The 19,768-nt window shown below is 43.1% G+C and overlaps 1 protein-coding gene across 3 annotated transcripts in view; it reads left to right on the forward strand.

Moving 5' to 3' along the window:
• Positions 1-12,581, forward strand: part of LOC146190484 (cell adhesion molecule Dscam1-like) — a 221,164-nt gene extending 208,583 nt beyond the window's left edge. For 2 of the 3 annotated variants that reach the window (XM_084600900.1, XM_084600902.1), the window contains 4 exons: positions 5,563-5,702; positions 5,787-5,842; positions 10,505-10,577; positions 12,353-12,581. In XM_084600900.1, coding sequence (XP_084457026.1) covers positions 5,563-5,572 — 10 coding nt within the window. In that variant the 3' untranslated portion in view covers positions 5,573-5,702; positions 5,787-5,842; positions 10,505-10,577; positions 12,353-12,581. Of the gene's footprint in view, positions 1-5,562; positions 5,725-5,786; positions 5,843-10,504; positions 10,578-12,352 lie in introns of all 3 variants that reach the window. The other variant, XM_084600901.1, reaches the window with a different exon arrangement.
• The last annotated feature ends 7,187 nt before the right edge of the window (positions 12,582-19,768 follow it).

Genomic DNA, 19,768 nt, shown 5'->3' on the forward strand with positions numbered 1-19,768 from the left:
CATCACACATTATTCATTGAAAGTGTACTCTGGAGCTTTGAGTTGAGCGACAATTACATGTGCAGCAGCAGAGCATTACCAAACAACCAAACAGCAGAAGATCTAAAAAATGTCAACACTGAAGCATGGCATGTTAAAACATTTTCCACGCATAGCACATTGTATGCATAGACATCCAGAACATCAGTGGTGAGCCTCAAGTGGCGGCAGGAAGCTCAAGTGTTCAATAAGTTGTAATCGTTATAGCGGCAGGCAGTCTGAGCACTTTGAAATACTAAAGGTTCGAATACTAAAAATATGTTGACTAACTTGAAATGCAAAAATAACAATTTGGATTTATTGAGAATGTTTACTATAAATGAGAATGTCTATGACAGTGCCACATGGTTAATGCATGAAATGTTAGCATCTGTAGTTGAACACATTATATTTATACAGCATGAACCTTGAAACACAGCAGTATTTTCTCCCAACCAATGTGGTAAACCTAATCTCAGAAGAATTAAAATTATTACCTCATTTCAAACTTGGCTAGCAAATTACAGCATTTCTTTAAAATAACTATTAAACTGCATTACCCACCTTCAGAAGCCTGTAGGATAAGACACATTACATATTCCAGACATTAGGAACATGTTAGGTACTAGCATGCATGAGCAGGTTGAGAGACCCTTTTCCAGCAAATGCTAAACCCCACCAAGCTGCCTGCAAGAGCCATCTGATAAAGCACTGCTGGTCCACTGCAGCAGAGTGCTTAGCCAAATGGCACACTGCACCAATCTTGACATTACCAGTGCTTCATCAGGTGACTCTCGTATGCAATACGACGTGGTAAGCATGTGATGGCAGGAGTCTCTTAAAAGTGCTTTTGATTGTACTTACAGTGCAAATGATCCTTTCACAGCAAAGAATTCACAGTTGTGATGAAAACTTGTGTAGTATTTCTATTTGAATTATGAATCACTAATACATATAACGAGTTAGACTGTAAACCATTTTAAAAACAAAGAAAATTCGCTAATAATGTCGGTTTCAAGTAGGCTTCCTGAATATTCAAATGACAAAGAGAAAACTTACAAATGATACAAACAACATCCAGAGCTCCCGGCTGGTTCCCAATGTTTGCCAAGAGTTGCAGAATGCATACTGTCTGTACATCTACAATAGAAATAAGCAACACAACAATGGTGTACCTCCTTGCAGGTAAAAAGACAGCCGAGTTTTGAGGCGATAATTTATTGTCTAATTTAGGAAGGCAAATAAACAAAATTGAAAACATGTAGAGGCACACAAACTGAAAGCCAAACATCTGACAACAAAAATTAGCAAAGCTTGTGAAGATTTGAATCAGGTATCACCTAATTCTCTGCTACTAGTTGAACAGATTCGAAAAGGCTGCACCATTACAATGGAGAAGAACAATAGGTAATTTAAATTAAGCTAATGCGAAAATTGTTACATATGAAGAAGTGCACAGGCTAGTTATGGTTTTATTATCCTTTCTGATGCTCAGCCATGTTTTTAGTATATCTATAAGGCAATGCAAAATGGCAAAAATGTAGGCATTTAGCAAAAAACTGCCACTTAGATAGCACATGCAGCAAACAGAAGGAAACAGCTTAATACTTACGCTCTTTCTCCTTTAACGCATTCCCTCAGAACATACTTCGAGCACCCGGGCAATGTCCTTTTTTCTTGCACGAATGGTGTCCTTCAAAACCAAGACAAGTGTCTTGTTAAGGCCAATTTCAACTGCCTCTTTACCGTCCTTCTTGATCAGCATGTTGACGTCATGTAAGAACTGCAAGTTTATGTGAATGGTAGCCATAAAGAATTCATTTTACTCAATGTTTCAAGTAACTGAATATTAAAAATCATTGTACAAAAGCTAAGGCAATTGATGCCTTTGTACATATCTGAAAAATAAAATGGCATTAGCAAACAGCAAATACAAATATTTACTAAGGTTAGAAAACTGCAAAAACCATCAGTATCTTGCCACTCATCGCCAAACTGCAAGCAATATTAAGGAAAGTGTAATATAAAAAATAACAAAGCAAAAATTATGATCCTCCTCCCCTCAACTTGGCACACGGCTGAAGGGCAATAAAATATGTAATATATCTCTAAACTAAGGGTCCCCGCTCAGCTTTAAAAAGTAGGCTTCAATTCTTAGAGACAATCTACAGACATGCATCGTCAGCATATGAAAGTCAAATTGTTTTCTGGGCCCTTTAAACAGTAAACTGCTTTCAACACATACATTACAAATTTTTTAATAACAGTAAGTCACAAATTTGCCTGCAATATGCGCACTATGATGAGCAAAGAAGGTAAACATATGCGACTAAGGCTATGATAACCGCTTCATATGTACTTACATTTAAGCAAAAGACAAAAAAAAGTAAACATCTGGTCAGAATCAAACTCTGTAATAGCAACATCCGGTACAATATTTGGCCACAGAATTCAAGCTGTCGACCTCTACTTGAATGCTGAGGCATCGGTATCGAATATCCATTTATTCTAGTACTAAAAATTCAAGTAATGCGGTCAAACAGTTATGTTGAAATGTGACCACAAGAATAATGAAAACTGGATGGTTTGAACCACATCAGCTGACTTAGCACGTGTACAAGTGCCTTAATTGAAGTCTTGCTGAAAATAAAATACGTACCTAAATGATTCTTGAGAGAGCGAAAGTAAACGCCATAACAAAAGCAGCATAATAAAAATGCAAATTCACACTCCATGCAACCGCAAAATATGGTCCCCGTAAAATGAAAAATGCTCCCATTGTGATTAAAAAAGGCAAATCCAGGCTGATGATAGCGGCATATAGTTTACGCAGTTTGGAATAAACTATTATGCAACCAGGCCGGCCGACCAGCGCACTTCGATGCCGAGAGCACGAGCGCAGAGGCGTGCCGCGCTGAACGGCCGCCGAGAACGAACATAGCCTCCTCGAACAAAAAGTTTAAACAGAAGGGCTGCGGGAGGACGGTGTGGTGCGCGCCTATGCTCCGAGTAAATAAAATAAAAAAAAAAGGGGGGGGGGGGTTCGCAGCGCTTTGAGTGAAAGAAGATGACGAAGCATGAAAGAGGTTTCAGGAGAGCGAGCGCGAAGTGTAAGAGATAAGGGAGGAGGGGGGAGGAGGGAGTCGAGAGTGCTAGGAGAATTAAGGTAGTATGCCAACATGACCTTGCCGCACGAACGGAAACGGTAGAACAAAACCGAGTCGTTGCGAACTGAGCGCAAGTATCAAACTGTCAAGAAACGAAAATCGTTTCGTGAACCTCCTGCGCGTACAAAATTCAAGAAAACGTAGCACATACATTATTTCTGTTCAAGTTGAGACTGATGTTCTTGCGCGAAATCTGCGTAACTCGCCGCGACATCTACCACATGTGCGATGTCATTTTAATTATTATTAAATTGGTTCACAGGAAGGGAAAGGCGCAGTAACTGTCACACTTGCTCTGTGGACACCCGAACCGCGCCGTAAGGGAAGGGAGGAAGGTGGGAATGAAAGTGGACAGAGAGAAAGAGGAGCCGTAGTGGAGGGCTACGGAGTAATTTCGACCACCTGGGGATCTTTAACGTGCGCTGACATCGCACAGCACACGACGCCTCTTCGTTTCGCCTCCATCGAAACGCAGCCGCCGCGGTCGGGTTCGAACCCGGGAACTCCGGCACAGTAGTCGGGCGTCTTACCACTGCACCACCCCGGCGGGGCTACCGATGTCATTTTGGCAGCCAGGTGAAAACAAGCGCGTGTCTCACGTTTTCATTTCAGCACATTCTGGAGCGTTCCGGCACAAAAAGACACAGAATGCAGCAATCCGGTAGGACACTGTTCCCACAAAGCGCAATATGCGTGAGAATAGGCTTACCTTTACAGACGACTGCGTCAGCCTTAAAGTACGCTGTCCGCCTTCGTATCACCGGCACCGAACCAACCAGTGCGATTTCAGTGCGAGTGCGATGTAGTCGGCGCATATACCTCTTAGTCACGCAGAAAAAAAAATCGTCCATGCCTTCTTCTTTCGAACATCTCAAACGTAAAGCGGTGCAGCAGTCCTTCGGCCTGAGCAAAGCAAAAAGAAGCCCGGACACTTGCCGACACGATAAATGCCCGTTTGCGTTAAACACCACATGTAGAAGGCACTTGCAACACATTCCACGAGAGTACACAATCGAAGAAGCACATTCAGCATTCGCCGAAACGTGGTCCAAACGCACCCCACAATGCTAACGGCCATATTGTGAAATTTGAAAAGAGCGTTCGTAGCCACCGGCGGCCTCCTGGCGGTAAAATTTTGTTTCAGTTTCTGTTTCATTTTTAGAAAGCATTCGTGTGTAATTTTAATTTTAGCATTACTTTTGGTGCTTTATTTAGGTGTTGGGTTATATTAGCAGCGCCGATTGTGTATAAAAGGCTACGAAGTTACGCAGCCATATACCCCCAGCATGTTAGGTGATATTGCTTGCCCGTAACACCCTAAGGCATATTCTCCAACCAAAGCACCCCTTTGGCATGCAAGAGGTGATTTCCAATGGCACGAACACCCTAGACTCAGGGTGTAAGGGTGTTTTGAATTAGACAAATGCCCAAATAGGTGTTTTTGTTTTTACAGTGAGTCCTTGGTTTGACTCCGCATTGTGTTTGAGAAAGTGGCCGCTACATTGCTTATGACACGGAGTCATTGAGAGCACAACCGTCACATATACAGAGGCTCGTTAAGCTCTGAATCTCCTCCGCAGTGACGGAAACGGAAGTTACGGAGGTGCACTGTTGATAGAGTGGGCTCAGTGAAAAGTCACCTCTGTCGAGCTAAAGAAATGCCGATCATATTTTTGCACAAAGCTCTCACTTGTAACCTCAAAGTGTAATTGATGGGCTCCGCAAATGCGCAAGCACTGTCGTTGGTGACTAGTTTTACTGCAATACGATGACTTCATTTTAGGTGCCTTGCTTTCCTTGATCTCTCATAGTTGACAGGCTTCGTACAAAATCTAAATATACTTCATAAAGCGGCTGACTATATTATCTATTTCGAAGCTAAAGTACAACCCTTTTGAGACACGATGGATGTCGTCTCTTGCTAAAAAATGTGGCCGTTTGCAGAGAATGGGGCATTTTTTGTCACCTTTATAATTGAAGGATTTAGATAAGCCCAGTAAAAAGGGAGCTAAAAGATTATTTTTGCCGTAATAAGTCAGTTCTTTTTCGGAGAGAGCAATATATGTGGAACTGACACATGTTTTCTCTCGATTGCACAGCAGCTCAAACTCCACGATTTCTCGTGTTGCACGCTTTGTTCTTTTTTTTTGTAATAAAAGTGAACTTGTATTAATAATGACGAGGTTAATGGGATTACGTGATCTCGAATGGGTTGGTGAGCAAAAACTCTAAGCGCTCTGATAAATGCCACAAAGAGGACAAAATACGCTTGAAGGCGTATCCACCGGACCGTAGTATATAAACAACTTCTTTGTACTGAAGAATTTAATAGTTGTGCGTATAGTAGGATAATGTCCTCCTCTAATTTCTTTCACAGGGAAGTATGACGACCGTCCCAGAAAGACCTGGCTCAGCACACATCCGGCCTGAAAATCTCGCCGGGAAAGTGAGACGCGGAGGATATACGTAAGAGCCGGGCCGGTGAACTGAGGAACATCACGACACGAGACACACAGGGTACCCTGGTTGGGAACTTAATGTAAAAAGAAAGTTGTTTCTATAAATCTGGAATGGTTAGTAAGAATTACTTTTCTATTGCAGGTGCCCCATCCATCGCGGGGAGAGGCTTGAAGGAAGAAGGAAAGATGATGGAAGAGGTAATGCATTTCAAGGCAATATTTTACCTTCACATAGATTCAGAGAACATTTTGTTCTTCAATGTAAACCACACATTAGCCGTGTCGTGCGCGGCACTAGCAGCCTGACACAGCGGTCTGTTCCCAAGAATGATAGATGCACAACACTTCTTGGGCGTACACTCAGTACCGTAGATACCGCCGTCAGTTCAGATGACCACTAGAGCTTTTCCTATCGTGAAGCTCGAATTGTACGTAGCTCCGTTCCCAGAACTGTTTCGCAGATAGTAAAAACGCAGAAATGCTGTCACCAACAGCAACGTCTGGCTACATCAAAGTCTAGTGGTTTTGAATATCTTTCGAGCCTTCCATGTCATTTAACGCTTTGGGAAATTTAATCAACTCACACATCCCTCCAGCATACACTAATGAGCAACCATGTAATGTCAAAGACCAGCCGACGTAGATATTGAACGTAGGATTTGGTGTACCTAGCCTAAAATACCGCGTTTTACTTGAGATCTAAGAGCCTCAATGGATTTGATTCCCATCGCAAGGAATCAAACTACGTTGGCGCTTTCAGCTTTGTTATGCTTTCACGTGGCGTCGCACAACCCGACAACTAATCAGCACATTGCCATCTACCACCTTCCACCGTTCAGAGTCAAGTTCGTTATTTTGCGCACAACGCCAATGACGACGACTTCAACATCGATAGATATTCTGCAGAACGGGGTGTTTAACGCCATAGCACTGTCACCCGCGTGTATATATAATGAGTATGGAGAGATGGGAGGACGACATCAACTCGAATCTGTATAACTTTGTACCTGCGCATGCAATTGTGTAAGCAGTTTCTACCATCATCTAATCGGGAATAAAGGGTCGCTGTACAGCACCTCAGGCATGCTGGGGAATTTCGAGGGAGGCAATAGAAGAAAATTAAATGCGTAATCTGTGCTATGTCACTGTGCTGGGGACGTAGAAAGTAATTCGAAGCAGACGACTGAGTACACCGACCTCATGTTTATCCTTAAGCTTTAGCGTATATATTTTTTCTGGCAACGTTCAAGCACTGGGAGCCAATAAATGTCAAAATTTTATTTTTATGAGACGGGAACCGTTAGTTAACCTCCCACAACGAGTGGTCGTGCACCTGTAGCCTTTCCTGGATATGTAGAAATGCACCGTGCGAGGGAAGCTAAGACAATAACGAGATAACCGAATTCATGGATTTGTGGTACAGCACCTGCTTAGCAATTGGGGGTATTAGGTTCGACTTCTCGTCTTTCTATGTGGTGAAGAAATTAAGCCAGAACACTAAGATTTAATTAGTGAGGCGCGTTAGCAATAAACATGGAGCGGCAGTTGTAACAGGAAAACAACATTCGAAAACTCCAAGCAACGCCTATAGTTGCGAGCGACCGCGAAAAGAACAAAAGAACGTACCCACTTTGTTCATTTTGCTGCCTTTTTCTATCTCCGTTCAGTAACAGCAGTTCTAAGTTTTAATCTACCCACATCTATCCTTTTTTTTTTTATTTTATAACAACCCGTCTGCCTCTTCCTACCTTTCTGTCGTGCCGCTTCGATCGGTGACCTCGGACGGACTTCATCCACGGTACGGCTGGTGGTGGGCGCCATATAACACACGCCGCAAATCGAGGAGCTTCAGTAACTCTCGCTGAACGTTCTGCTAAGCTGCAGACCTATACAGTTAGTAATTGTTTGTCTTACACAGAGTTATTATTGTTAGTTCTAGCAGAGGCTTGGGGGCTCATTAGTTCAAAATGTGTCGGATAATGGCGAATTTGAAGATCCACACGTACTTTGGTGTTCTCATCGCGAGAACGATCACTATTTGTCGAACAGCGTTGGGTTAAGCTGCTGCAAACGGCGCGAATACAGCCCGCCCACAAACGAGCCGCTCCTACGCAATGCGGTGGCTGGGGCTGGGGAACTGAATGAGCACAGTTGAACAGGGTATCCAATTCGACATCTGTGGTGGATTCGCGTAGCGGCCAGCTGCTGAGGAGAATGTTTACAGGATGAGCGAAGTCGTACAGCAGGCAGTCAGCGAAATAATCGTTTCCAGGGTCCGTCGAAGCGGTAGAGCGCGTTAGGTTTGTGAAGAGTCGCACTTTGGCCAGCATAATCTCGCCGTGCCGCCTTTTAGTGATGCACTCGCCGAAGAATGGATTAGTCACGATGTATTCTTGCATGCTCGAGACACAAAAAATATGATCACAGCAGAGCTCAAATCAGCCCAGCCAAATCCCCCACGCCTTCCGCACTGTTCCGTGCTTATTTTTTGATTAACTATTACAGTACTTAAAGGGACACTAAAGAGAGAAAGGAAGTGGGTTTGCATCGATAGAATGCCAGTTCCTGATTACAAAAAGACCACTCTTACTGAAAACAGAGCTGTTATAAGGTAGTAAAGAAGAATAACAGAAATACAGGTATCGCCACCACAGCCAAACGGCCGAGGCTCGCAACTACAAATCACGTGACGCGCTAGGAATCCCGGAGGCTGACAAATGCGAATTACGTTGAATGTTTGAATGCGGTAGTACGTTTTTTCTCAAACATGATAACACGCTTTTATCATACGTAAACGACGGCGAAAAGACAACGTAAACGTTGCAAAGCAAATACAAAAATATACTTGGAGGCGCCACAGGCGCCCACTTCAGTTTTGGTTATGTTTCGGCTCAGGCATTTCGTGCGCACTCGGATAGTTTGTTTGAACCTGCAGCGCCTGAATTACGCGCTTGGAGCAGCAGATGCGCCTTGATGGCTCCCATTTGAGCATTCGGAGGCACGAGCGAGCGAAATCCGCTACCGCCGACACACTCCTTCGTTAACACTTCTGCGCCAACATATCGCCGCCGTTGCCGCTTCGACTGCGACCTGACCGCTTGACTGCAGCTACGTACGCCACGAAAAGCATACATATGTTAAGCACCGAAGGAAAAACGCATTATCATTCAATTGTTCACTAAATCATGGCACATCTGACCAACATATACTGCGTCAACAAGACCTTCAACGTGCTATTTGCAGGCGTCGTAAACAAAAGGGGCATACTTGCCGCTCATACCAAGGAGAGCGTCGATGTATTGCGCTCGTCGCCCGGCGAAATAAAGGGCCTCGGGTAAAAAGTAAAAACTAAAAATAACGAAGCACCAAAAATACATTACAAAAGGTTAAAAAAAAAACGCCCGAACGAGTGAGAATCGAACTCGCTACTGCTTGCTCCGTAACGTTCGGCGCTAACCGCTCGGCTACGCCGGGCCACATGAACCTTATAAATATTTCTGGTTTTTATGTCATGGCCCCATTTACAATAAAGTGTTTCTGATGCCGGTCTAAACATTACAACTTCTTGATCGTCGGCGCATGCTGCCTGCTCTCACGTCTTGCAACTAATGTTCTGGATGCCTATGCGCACTATATTGTGCACTGGATCCATTTTAACATGTGGAATTTCACAGCGCTGGCAAATGTAGTGGCGCCGGCACTTCGGTCATGTTCTGCTACCGTGGACGTAATTTTCACTGAACACGGAGCTGTAGCACAAACCTTGAAGGAAAAAAAGTGCGACGAACCTTCAAAACTGACAAGCGCAGCAGCGAGGACACTATTTTGCTGGTAACTAAATCTTATTTGTATGTAAACATCTCAGGAAGCGTTGCGATGACCGAGGGCTCGGTTTGTTTATATACAGTGCAAGAAGGAGCGCAAAAGCTTGAGAAACATGTAAAGTATTGTGCATTACAAGCCCTCTATGTTTTTTTTTCTTCCTTTATGGGCCCATCGCTCGGTAAATTACTCTCTTCATCGTTTTATTTATTTCGGCTGAGGCCGTCACTGCGAGTACGCTGTTGCCAAGTTGGCCCTTGAGGGATGCGACGCCGCGCGCCGCGCCGGCTCGCTAGCTATCACGGAGTCTCCGCTTACGTCATAGTGTGCGTCACTCAACTCCAACTACGTAGTTGGAGGCCACAGTTTGAATTCGACCGGCGGGAACAAGAAAAAAACTCAACTTCTTTTCGCAATATCTCAGCAATTATTCGATTTTTTGCTGCCGGATATGCGGCGACAGTGTCACCAAATGTAGTTTATTAGATTTTCATACCATCTTTGGCTGTCTTTAGTGTCCCTTTAAGAGACAATCATTGGGGATTTCGGGCACCACATCTAAGTATTGCAATTTAATGTAGCCGGCAGGGTGAGTGTACCTGCAGAACCATCTTAGCCTGAAGTTGCTCTTCCTTCCACCGCTCACCTAAGCTATTCCTCCCTCATTTTATAAATCGTACTGTTTAAGCTGCAAACTGTCATAATGTGAGGCCATCGCTCTCTGCCATCCAAGGCGCCGCCGGAACCACTCCTGGAAGTAACGATGGCAGCTTAGCGCTCATGCGTTAGGATGTAAACAACTGTTCTGAGCGTACTCGAGAAACAACTGGGGAGAGAAACACTGGAACGGCCTAAAAGTTGACACCATGTCTTCCCATTGTTGTGACCATATTGCGTACTTCCAAAAACGTTTGTCCAAGACAGTGTGACATTGAGGCACACTGCCAATTGCATCAAAGTTTTCGTGCAAACTCCATGTTGTTCGATGTACTCTGTAACACACAGTTAATCTTATTATGATTTGTTTTTCACTCCTAGGAATGAGTTCGACCCTGTTTGGAAGAGCCATGAAGCAAGGAAAGCGCACTGTGTTGAAGCTCCTGCATCATAGGTACACATGCCTTACTGGCATCTGGAATAAAAAAAAAAAAGCTCTGCGTTAGAAGTTTGACCATATTTTGGAATGGTATCCAACACGAATTTTCTGTACGAAAAGAATCTCAGTGTGCAAATTGTGTTCTAGTCTGATAGAACAACTTCTACAATAGATATGTTGATGGAGTGCAGCCGCCATGCGCGAGAACTGTTTCAAAACAAAAACTACTTGAGGGCGTTATCGAAATCAAGTCATACTGAAATGTCTCGAGATTTTTCAAAGTCACCATTCACAAAGCATAGCGGCTGAATAGAGCCTTCGGCACTGAGCCTACAGCAGGTGATTCGAATTAAGAAGCAGGAATAATGGTGCTACAAAGCTGGGATCAAAGAACCTGAAATAAAAAAAAAAGCTCAGAAAACGTGAATTTAAAAGTTAAGCTGAAAGGCGGGTGCCTGACGTCTTGAATTTACATTTGAACTTGAAACACAAGCTTCAGCGAAACCAGCAAATAAAGCCAAGTTTAAAATACACCCGAAGTTTCGCTTGACGGCATCCTTGGGGAACTGAGTGCGTCAACAGATCGATGCGGCCGGTGGGCGGAAAGGTAGGGTAAGAAGAGCGACTACACGACTACTTCTTTATTTTTTAGCTTTCTGTCGTGCATAGCTTTCCACAAAATACTAGAATGAGCGCATTCCTATTTTCTTTCTATTGATATTTATAGTGGCGACTATGCACAGTTACGTATTAATTCGAAGCTGGAGTTGTGAAAACATTCCCGCAGAGATATGACTCGTTAGAAGTAGGTTTTGGATAGAGGGTTTGTTAAGATAAGAGAAACAAGCTTCATAAAAAACAGGACTTCCAGCTAAAAGAACAGTGCCAGTGACAAACAACGTCAACTAGAAGTAATTAGTGTTGTTCTGGCCGAATCAAACTTAGGTGGGGAACCAAAAGTCCACAAACGTTTGATGTATTTTTATGCCAGTGAAGGAATTCTGTCAAACCTGAAATAGGAACTTTTTCGCATTCTGTTACTGAGGGTATCTTTTAGCAGCGTTCTTGTCTCCACATCATTTCCCTCCTTTGAAATGCCGTTGCGCCTGCTCTGCATGCAGTTGGTATTGGTCCACTGGTTCGTATGTACTAGCATCATGATGATAGGCCGATATGTGACTGCAGTGTTATTAGTGACTTTTGTGTTATTTTACCGAATTGATAAACATATGCTCACTGGTTCTAAATTCTTTGATGAATATTTTAATAAAAATCACCTTTAATGCAATTGCTCCTACTACTAAAATATGTACTCGGAAATTATTGTTACACAGTCAATATTTTGAATGTATATACAGACACTAACAGGCTTATCGCATAGAAACCCAGAACACGCAATGACATGGAGTAATTTGTTCATTTTTTTGTATATTGTTGCAGACATTTTATCTTTCCGGGAGAAACATTTTATGCCTCTTTAGCGCAACTTTTTTTCTTGATGATTTTACGACTTATGAAAGTAGTATAGTACTATTCACGATTTATTATTTGACAAAAAATTAAAATTAAACTAAATATCGCTGTGGCGCGAATGCGCACACCACAGCAGCTAGATGTTGACTGACAACGTGGGGTTTTAAATCCAGCGAGAAATTAGCGATTCGGAGGTAATATTCCACGATTCTGAACAATTATTCCGTAACGACGTTCTGAAATTTATTACGTCGGTGGTGATTTATTTAAACAGTAATGAGTTTCATTTCTTTATGACTTCTTTACTCCAAACCCAGCTACAGAAGTACAGCAACGAAGAAGAGGTCTGCGTGAAAGTGACTAGAGCAACAAAATGCAACCGCCGGGCATTAGTGACTTTCCAGGTCACCCAATTTTTAAGAACACAATCATTTGTGACGCGTAAACAACACGGTTGTTCTTGTTTTTGTGCCACAAAATATGACCATGTTTTATAAATAAAGATATGCAAAAAATTATTTTTTATACGTTGCTGCAAATAAAGATGCTACATCACTCCGGTGGTTGTCTTGTATCTTCAGTTTGGTGCACCACGTGGAAGCGAACATATCATACCTTTTGTTCGTGCGACGGTCGTTATGTTCTCGCAAAATAAATATTCGTTGTTGTTGTGGCTGTAGGAAGAAGGAAAAGAAGATGCACGGGCCTGCTACTGGTTCTGTAGCTGAGCCACCTCCGCTGCCTCGTGCGGTCAGAAGAGAATATAGAGAAGAAAGAAAAAGAAGAGGTAGAGAAAGACGCGCGCTGCAACAACAGCCGTTGTCCACCACCGAAGCACTGGCGGGTGAATAAATATTTGTAAAAATAAGGGCACAGCTCTATTTGACCCTAATAGATCAATTCGCTAAAGGCCACATAGGGGCAAGAATGTCTGAGGGTGCGCATTCACATTGTGTCAGAATAATGCAAGCATTTACCAGCTTTATTTTTATTGTGGTGAAGTTAATAAATAAATCGCTGAAAAAATGCGGGTCAATTCCCCACATTTCCATCAGTTCGGCCTCATTCGTCATTCTCCCAGATGTGGCGGAGTGAACCTGGGAAATACTGAGGAGCGTCGGTGTGGGAGAGTTTCGTAGTACAACTGCAGAAAATTCCTCCGATCCAATCACATAGTTATCGAGATTATGCCACGACGAAGTCGTTCAAGGATCAGCTGCACATCGCAGCTTCAGTGCACACTTCCGATGTTCAGAAATATTACGTCATGAAAGATCGGCTGTTATTCGTTAGGTTTTCTTCGTTTTGCGTTCCTACTTCTCTCGACAGATGAAGTAAACGTTTTCAGACATCCTGCACCCTTAGATTATTATTTCGTTCACCGACTTTGCAGCTAAAGATCATTTTGCGTTTTAAAGACCGACTCACAATTTTCGCTTACCATAGTGCTACACAATGTTACCGCTGGTTAGCCTCTTGAGTTGATTCCTTTTAGGGACCCGTTTGTTAAAGTCGGGCGTTGATGCAATTAGCATTGGTATGGATACTATATTACTCGCAACCAGACGGTTTTATATGCCCGAATTAGCTTTAACGCATGAAAAAAAAGTTGGCTGTAGCTTAGCTCGGCTATGCCAGGATATGCGTAACGAAAGCTAAGGCAGCCAAGTCTAACCAAGGTTAGCCTTGGTTAATCTTGATTGCACGTCCAGGTTAGTGTGGTTGCCTGGCTAGTCTCTTCGGCTCGTCCCCTTACGCTGTTTTCCTTCCAACGCATAAACCTGGCTTGTTTAAGCCTCTCCGACTCGCTTTCTATGGCTCCAAATGGCGGCGCCGATGAACCAACCGCTGCTATCTCCCCTCCTACCTCCCCGGCTGCACTCCAAACGGCACGGCGCACGGCTTCTCCTCTCGAGCGTCTTCGCTGCTTACTTCGCCTTCTTACGCTCTTCTCTCTTTGCTGCTGCTATGCGCTCTGATGTCAGCGCACCTGTTGCTCCTCTCCAGCTTCCGCGCATGCGCACTAGTGTCCTGTCTTACACACGGCGAAATTTTCTGGTAATATGCACGCTAGACGGCGAGGAAGTGGTTGCTAGGCAGTGGCTTGAGAGCCGGGAAACCACGATGGAAATTTGTACCACGGCAAAATCGCTGCATTGCGGCCAATGTAGCTTTCGCTATAACAGCCGACATAATACAAGCTGAACGCAGGCCTCGTGCATCGGCCGGGTGTGCAAACTAAGCCTGGCTGATTTTTTTTCAAGGAGACGTGTCGTCAAAAAGGGAGACTAAACTGAAGGTCACAACATCTCCGCAGGCATAAAAGTATTGTTTAGTTTCTGAGGCTTTGCCATCCAATTTAACCTCGCAGTCTGCGAGCGCTTCTCACGCCAGGTCTCTCTTCCTTTCATCTTTCCCCCTTTTCACAAACTGCTTGCCGGGCAACTAATTGCCGAGGAGATATGGGCTAGCCAAAAAGGCACGCATCAGAGCACTTCAATATTGCCTGTTGCGAAACTTCCATGGGGCCCTTGTAACAAAAATAGCCGTTTTGAGCGGTCGAAATTTGGGTGTTTATAAATAGTGGAGACACCCGCGGCCATTACAGGAAACTAAGTTGCAAACATTAAGGTAGTTGGCGCAGTGCACAGTTAATTGATATATAGAATCAGCTAAAGAGATGCAGCAGCAAAATATGTTAAGTGTAAAAACCATAGAGGTAATTAAGAAGGAAAAGAAAAAAAGCGGTTTTTCAGAAGGCAATGGTAGCTTTAGTACACAGCTTTTGTAGACCACTTCTAGATGGCGCCGTAATCTATAGGACCATGAATATATGTAGTGAACATAGTCACTTATTTAAGCGGAGCTTCCTAACTGGTGTAATGAAAAAGCTCTAGACGGGATGCTCTGGGCGCAGCCTGGTTTCTTGAACCGCATCCAGTCCTTATTTGTGCCCCAACGTCCCACAGACACCGCAGTGTCTATGTTTAGCCACGTTTTCATGCTGATATCCGTTAGGCTTTAGGCGCAGCGTTTTGCTTTCGAAAGCGTTGTTGATGGACTTAGTTCTGCCGCTGAAACTCCTTCTGTGCACTTCTGAGTCTTCTGCTGGTTCGGAATAAACCGGTACGTTTTAGTTCGGGTGTCGTTGTGTCAGGCTTACGGCGAGACAATGTCTCGCGGTCTCATTCTGTAGAAAGCAGACCCCCAATTTGAATTCATTTCCATTTTGTATGATGCACCAATCGCCACAAGAAAACAGTTCGAAAGAAAATTGCTACTCAATACTGAGAGAAAGGGCACCTCTACCAGCCAAACTCTCCATATTCGACAAAAGGCACTCGGAATAATTCGTCTACTGCGAATGTAACAAAAACAGCAGGAGGTCAATAATTTGATTTAAGGCATTCAAGAAGAAAGGAAAAGAAAAAAAAACAGGTGCCGGAGATTTAAACATGTATAATTAGTCCGAATTGTCGATTGCCTTTCCTTAAATTTTTGTAAGAGAATGAGACGCGCCTGTAATTGTTCCGCATAAACTGAAGAAACATTTTTCCTCGCTGTCAGCCGTTCACTTCCGTCCTGTGAACGCTTTGTTCTATTTATCGTCAGATTACCCATACCGCAGAAACAGTCTGCTATTATCCAACAAAGAAGCGCGATTGAGTGCTGGTTTGCATTGTACCGATTGTAGAATCGACTGGTTGGTTATGAATAAATACTACAATGGAAGGATTGAGGAGAAAATTAAATATGCTGGGTGGTTGATTGATTGATGCCTAAACGAGATGCATTACCTGTTGTTCAGAAAGGGATAGATGAGAAAAGCCAGATGTTTTCATCTCTTAATGATTGTGTTATCACAAAAATGATTTCTCCCGTTAAAAACACTTCTGCTGTCAACCAAACTTGGTCGGTCGCATCACTTTGCACTAAAAAATATCTAGAATTTATCTCCTTCCTCCTGTGTAGTATTTAGAGCTTGCGTGCTAAGATAGAGTTTAGAAACTTATCCTTCCTCTGTTCTCAAAATACAATTTCCAAGCGTCCTCAGATGTTCATGAATTTGACGACGTATAAGATTTAGCCGCGCTCTGAAAGATTTCAGGTGCTTAATCTGCCTCGTTCTAACCGTACAAGTCGGCTTCTCACAAACCTATGGGTATATTTTTAGCCGCAGTGAAATCTTAAGGCTTTTATTGGTGTTGGAATTTGAGCAAGATCCTCTGCCCAGCCGTGGCAATTCAGTGGTTAGGGCGCTCGACTACTGTGCCCAGAGATGTGGAATTGAATCATGGACGTGGAGGCTGTTTTTCGATGGCAACTAAAAGTTAGGCGCCCGTGTGTTGTGCGATGTCAGTGTACTTTAAAGAGCCCCTGGTGACCGAAATTTAGATAGTTCTCCACTACGGCGTCTCTCATAGCCTGAGTTGCTTTGGGACATTAAACTCTGAAAAACAAACGCGCAAGATTCTCTAAAACACATATAAGAAGGCTAACAAGTGACGTCTACACTCTTAATGACGTCTCTGCAACAAGAATGAATAATGCCAGCATGACACTTCTGTACGACGTCAGTACTGATGTGTCTTAAAGAAAGCGGGCTAGTACAAGCTGTGACAGTAAAAAACGCTCTTTGGCAATGATTGCATCCGTACCAAATAAAGCCTACGCTTTGTATCTAACGATTTTCCTCGGGAGAAGGAGACATTTAACCGCAACGTGAATGATTCGAAATGCCACATTCTACCTATTTCTTATTGCAGGTACACACGTCTAGAGGCCACAGACATATTACGAAGCATGCCCAGGTACGCACAGCCCAAGCGCGACAATTGGAGCCGCATAGTTCAAGCTGTGAGTTAAACGAAAAAGAAGGCAGTGAGATAAATACAATACTAGGATAGGATAGATGAACGCTGTGCGCCTGAAAAATGTTATGGAATGACGAATCGAGGCTTCCTGGAGCTAACATGACGTCGCGACGGCTAACTTGAGCCTGGGAATAGGAAGGAACGGTACCTGCGTGCTCAGCAAGATTACTGAACAGCGGTGGTACCTTGAGATCTATTTACACCTTAATACATCACGAGAGCTTCGCCCCTCAACAAAAAAGGTTTTCCTCTTTCGTCCTTATTGCCACAGCACGCATTGCATAACCAACAAGTTAAATAGAGGCACGGGTCGAAAGACCAGTCGTCTGTAAGTTAAGTTGCTCAATATCGTCTGCAGAGCTAAGATAAGTTTTCTCAAGCTTAAATCAAGATCACGACTTCGCTGGAGCCAGAGGAGAATGCCCTCTGGAAAATGTGCTTCGTCGTATTGGTCAGCAGACTGGAAGAAGGAAGCGAAAATTTCTGAAGGCTGTACAGCATGGTAAAAAAGAAAGTAAGGATGAGGATGAGCTAAATGTTGTTTAGTCAAAACTTGACCCCAATATCACTTGGCCAGGGTGCACGTGTTAATGAAATGAAATTGCAGTCGCTGATAAATCAATAAATGGAAGTCGGCGTTTCAGAACGCCAGGGCTTTCATTGCTCCCAGGACGTAAACAAGGATTCTGCAAGGGTTGTAAAACATCACCGTCGTCTGTTGATTTGGTGACTCCAACAGCACTTCCAATATGAACACTATCAAATAAATCTCGTCGCGCCTACTAACCGACGTGTTTGCTTTCATAAAGACTCACCTGGAAAAGACGATGGCTCTCATAATGAAAGCGACAGCGGTAACCAGAGCTGCCTGCTTTGCATACAGGGGAATTTCATGCAGAGTTGTTGACGGATAATTTACAGGTAGGACTTCAGATCATAACCGCAAAAAGATGGCTTCTCAATACAACAAATAATAAACCTGGAGTGGCTTCACGTGCAAGCTGCTGCCTAACATGCAGTGTTTAACACCCATTAGCGGCAATCGACAACGTAATGAAAATAAATACCTATATAGGACTGCAGCCATGAGACTAAGAAGGTAAGTGTGTACATGTAAAAGAGCTATAAACCCTCTTAGTTGACTTTGGGTCTGGGCAAAAGTGGTAAGAAGTTATGCAAATCTTCGCTACTTTTTCTACCTGCTAACAAAAGATTATCTTTGGTTCATAAACAGAAACATACATCAGGAAGCATCGACAGAAATAAATTTGTATGGAGCTTTTTACCCTCGTTCCTTCTCGCGATTGTTCCTACTAAATTATATGTATTATGTTTTCAATAACTGCAGTGTTTCGCTACTTTTGTCGCTTCTTGGTTTCCTCTCCTGACTGATAAAAATAAGTTGGAGATAAAAGGTTTTGAGCCAAGGCCTCTCTAGATTAGAGGATTTCACGTAAATATTGGGTCTACTACGTATAATAAAAATACCAAATAAAAAGCTACCACGTAAAACGTTTTTATTTTTCTTCTGTCCTGGGCGGGCGCTTCGTTCATGAGATGCACACATGCATTTCTTTAGCGCATTGCTGCCTGAAAGCGCGAGCCGGTCGCTGAGATTGTGTAAAATACATCTGTGTGGGTGCGATGAATCCGTGGTAAGACAGGAAACGTATATTTCCTACTTAAGGCAAGCAAAGGTTGCAGGCTGATATGCGTTATTTTGGCAGTGAGCATAAATACCCACAGTTTCTGTTGTAATTCTGATTACTGAATATATATGAATGAAATGTTGGAAATAGTGAAAGACGCTGTTAAAATTCAGTGATAAAAAGCAGAAAAAACAACCCGTGGCGGAATTTGTTTTTTTTTTTTTTTGTGGTTTAATTGGGTGCAGTGGAAATATTCCATACGCGACAGCAGCAGTTCACGCGGTAAATAAGAAAACCAGTATATATATTTGAAGCATCGATCTACGACCTTCCTCAAACAATTTCATCTACGCGGATTAAAAGCCCAGGCATTTCTCGCAGGAAACAAGTGCGGAACCTCACTGCAGTTATCCCGACCGATTACGGCGCGTGTTTACCTGTTCCTCTTTTGCGCTGTGCATTTGTCTTGAGCAACTTCAAACCACGCATAATAGTTCCGAACACACCGCTTTCGCAATCCCCTCCTAAGTTGTGTAAAGCTGTCCCATAATTTTATAGTGCGCTGCCACTGATGTTCCCATCGAGTCAAGGAATTATGCCGGTCTATTGCTAATGCCTGAGCATGAAACCATAATTTAGAACCTAAAGTGGAATGAAACGTGACTGCCTTGTACACACACGGCACATTTGGGCAAATTATCTATATGGTGTGAAACGTTTAGCGACCAATAATGTTTGAAATCCGAAAACGATCATCACCTGAATCTTATTATAAAGCAAGCCAGAACATTTATTTTACCGGCACGAGGCAAAAACTGTACACTGACTGATGCTTAGCAAAAATCCTAATTTCATGACAAACTGTACGTTGCGGCATTTAATGTTAATAAAATGGTGGCATAATTTTTGTTTCCTTTCTTGTCTCTCGCCTTCCTACTTTCTCTATTTCTCTTGACCAAGTGCATGTCTTGTAGAATATGTTGCTCTGCATGAATTGGGGAGTGCCAAACATGACATCATCAGCATAGTTTTCTAAGATACCTTTCAATATTTCTCCACAAGTCAGGCAAGTCAAAAGCTGATGATACGAATTAATTTCGAGCGAAGTGTTTTAAAATCCATACCTGAGCTTGACTAGTGCATCATGTGAAGGTTGCAACTTACCCGGTTGTCGTCCTTTATTTTATTTCAGTTTCTGAACTATTTAAGA

Source organism: Amblyomma maculatum, chromosome 4 (genome assembly GCF_055883805.1).
Source record: "Amblyomma maculatum isolate TAMU_Amacu chromosome 4, ASM5588380v1, whole genome shotgun sequence".
Lineage (NCBI taxonomy): Eukaryota > Metazoa > Arthropoda > Arachnida > Ixodida > Ixodidae > Amblyomma > Amblyomma maculatum.